The sequence below is a fragment of the Phragmites australis genome, chromosome 21 (genome assembly GCF_958298935.1).
Source record: "Phragmites australis chromosome 21, lpPhrAust1.1, whole genome shotgun sequence".
Classification (NCBI taxonomy): domain Eukaryota; kingdom Viridiplantae; phylum Streptophyta; class Magnoliopsida; order Poales; family Poaceae; genus Phragmites; species Phragmites australis.
This window is the reverse complement of record NC_084941.1, coordinates 11216608-11219541: the sequence shown is the minus strand read 5'-3', so window position 1 is coordinate 11219541 and position 2934 is coordinate 11216608. Positions and strand designations below refer to the sequence as shown.

The 2934-nt window shown below is 41.6% G+C and overlaps 1 protein-coding gene across 1 annotated transcript; it reads right to left on the bottom strand.

The window, feature by feature from the left end:
• Positions 1 to 307: 307 nt before the first annotated feature.
• Positions 308 to 2713, bottom strand: LOC133903519 (soluble inorganic pyrophosphatase 1). Its single transcript, XM_062344933.1, has 9 exons — positions 2270 to 2713; positions 1993 to 2099; positions 1884 to 1912; positions 1718 to 1783; positions 1465 to 1572; positions 1297 to 1362; positions 1086 to 1206; positions 904 to 985; positions 308 to 577 (listed from the first exon to the last, which is right to left on the bottom strand). The coding sequence occupies exons 2-9, from the start codon at positions 2093 to 2095 to the stop codon at positions 535 to 537; spliced, it is 618 nt and encodes a 205-aa protein (XP_062200917.1). The 5' UTR covers positions 2096 to 2099; positions 2270 to 2713; the 3' UTR covers positions 308 to 534.
• Between the last annotated feature and the right edge of the window lie 221 nt (positions 2714 to 2934).

Sequence of the window (2934 nt, the reverse complement as noted above, 5' to 3'; positions counted from 1 at the left end):
TATTGGATAGAAAGTTACCGTATGTTATTCTCTTGCAATTTATGTTTATGATCTACCACTGGCAATGCTTTTGAAATATTGACCTGGGGACAGCTAAGTGAATGAAGGACCTTATGAAGTTGAAAGCTCGTCAGCATCTGGTTCTACTTGAATTTGGTTCGAAGAAAACAAATAACCCAGAATTTTGTTAAATAAACTTTGTGCACCTCTTAATACATTGCTCATCAAAAGGAAACAATGCAAATAAGATATCCTTAGTAGCTAGATTGTCTAGTACTGGAAAATTTCTCAACTTTGAAACTAGGACTGCAAATTCATATCATTATCCCTTGATTCATATATTCCACAAAAGATGAATAATATAACAATATCCCTTGATTCAGATATATATTCTGCAACGATGTTCAGAACAATAACATTATCCCTCAAATATATATACTGCAAAAATGGCTCCTGAAACAAAGACCAGGAGACTGTTTATTGCTTCTTTTCCCCCAATACCAGGAGAGGGATTGTTCCATCTGGAAATGACGTCTAGCGCCTCAAACTCTGCAGGATATATTCAGCGTATAGGTCCCTGAAGCAACGGTACATAGGTTAAAAATAGAATGGGGTGCTTTAAATAAAATCATATTTTGGAGATAAATGATACAGTTCTTTTTATCAGCTCCAATTACAGGATATCCTTTGTGAATTCAGACCAGGAAGAATGCTAGCCTTTTGTATTACAAGAAATGTGAATAGCTTTGACAAAAGTAGATAGAAAATGAAATCAGACAATTGAAGGTTTCAGATCTCATCATCATGTTGTGGCATGCATAGTTGCCGATGCATTTGCATCACCAGTTTCTGACTGAATAACAAGAAGACGTGTCCTTATGAGCTATTTCAGGGAAAACTCACATCGAGTGCTGAATGGCCTCCATGGCAGTGATTGGTGGCAAGAAGTCATTCACAGCAACTTCCTTGTTCTCGTTCTTCTTGTCTGCAGACACGACACGTCAAAGAAACTTCAGCGCTTCAGGACCAATGTTGCGGTACTATGATTAGTAAATCAGACAAATTTGGGAAGAAATAGAATGTACAGTCTTCAAAGAAGCGACGGATTTCATTGAGGCGGTGGGGAGACAGCTCCTTGAGATCGGTTAAGTGACGGTACTCAGGATCGTCAACACAAACTGCAATTATCTTATCATCTTTCTCACCCTAGTCGATGCATATAAGCAAATACACCATTAAGCCAAAATAACGTGAGATGGAGAAGTTTGCAAGCAAAATTAGTAGAATGTATCATGCCTGATCAATCATAGGCATAAGGCCAATGGCCCTAGCCCGAAGAAAGCAACCAGGTATCACCGGTTCCTGTTCAGTTGTAAACGAGTTAGAGGATATCCTCAGAAGCTCAAACATAGCCCACATCGCTAAATGGATTCGACGAAGCAAACAGCAGTAAGCCATGCTGACCTGCATCAACACCAGCACATCCATTGGATCTCCATCCTCACAAAGTGTGCGTGGTATGAAACCATAGTTGTGCGGATAGACCACTGATGAGTACAGCACCCTGTCAACCTATGATACAACTGTCAAATTATCAATTGCACCATGTTCTTGGGAAAAAAGAGATCTCATTTGCGTCATAGAAAATGATCAGATTTTCTCTTTCCTAGTTAAAATAGTGCATCGGGAAGATTAAATTTCAACGGAGAATGTGCACCTTGATAAGTCCAGTCTTCTTGTCAAGCTCATACTTCACTTTACTCCCCTTTGTGATCTCAACAACCTGCAAGCATGGAAGGTCTTTTTAACTTTTAATGCATCTGAAAGTAATGTGCATGCTTTACTTCACCCAGGATGACAAGAGAACAGGATACGATGCTTACACAATTGAAAACCTGAGGGGCTCCGGGTCCTAGCATTTTGGAGAATTTGTAGCATTAGAGCTTGCATAAACCTTCAGAAACATACCGAAATGCAGACACATGTATTTACCTATCTCAAGGTCATGCCAGGAATGTGCGGCGACCGACCGCTTTGAGAGGGACGACAGGATCCGCCCGTTCAGCCGTGGATGGCTTGGCTTCTCTCCAGCCATGCTCCTACAACAACAAAAAAGAAAGGAACATGCAGCATAAGTTTACCTGCACTGAACAAGCTATGTACAAGAATACTAAACACCCATACAATTGATACTTGGGGCCATAAAGACCCAGCATCCGAGAAATGCAACAGCCAAGAAGAGATCATGAGAAGGGGTTCTGAGATTTACCAAATGTTGATAGGAGTTGATCCGGGTGTGATCAGCAGGAGGTCAAGGACCACAGGGGTAGCAGCTGTTTATTTATATATCGCTCTTTGGTTGGTTTGAAGCAGTTGGGGATGAAGATCCTGGAGAAGTGGCGGGTGCAGCGGCCGCTCAGGCGCCTCCTGCATGCACTCCGGAATTAGACAAGGAACATGCAGTAAAAGCTCTGCAAGCGCAGCTTCCATTCACAGCCAACCAAGCAATGACATGAGCATCTGGCATCTGCTAAAACTGTCACAAGCAACAGAAATTTGCAGCTTTGTTATTTGGGCTTGATCGGGTTAAATTTCAGCGTTTACTCGCAGATCGCACAAAATGGCTCGGGCCAGTGGTGGATCCAGAACAAAAAAGTAAGAGCTCTCCTTCATCTTTCTCCTTAAAGGGTTGTTTTCTTCCGCTTCCATATCCAAAAATTGTAAAGGGGGTTTAGATAGGGATGAAAACGGAACGGAAAAATCCCGTCCTGTTCTGGTGCCGTATCTCGTTTTTTCCCGATCGTTTTCGTATTTTCAGATCTTATTCGAAAACGGGACGAAAACGGTATAGGTCTGGTGAAAACGGTACCGAAAACGGTTTGAGCTTTTTTCGTCCGTTTTGTTATTTTCCTGTTTTTATACGGGATATTCCCA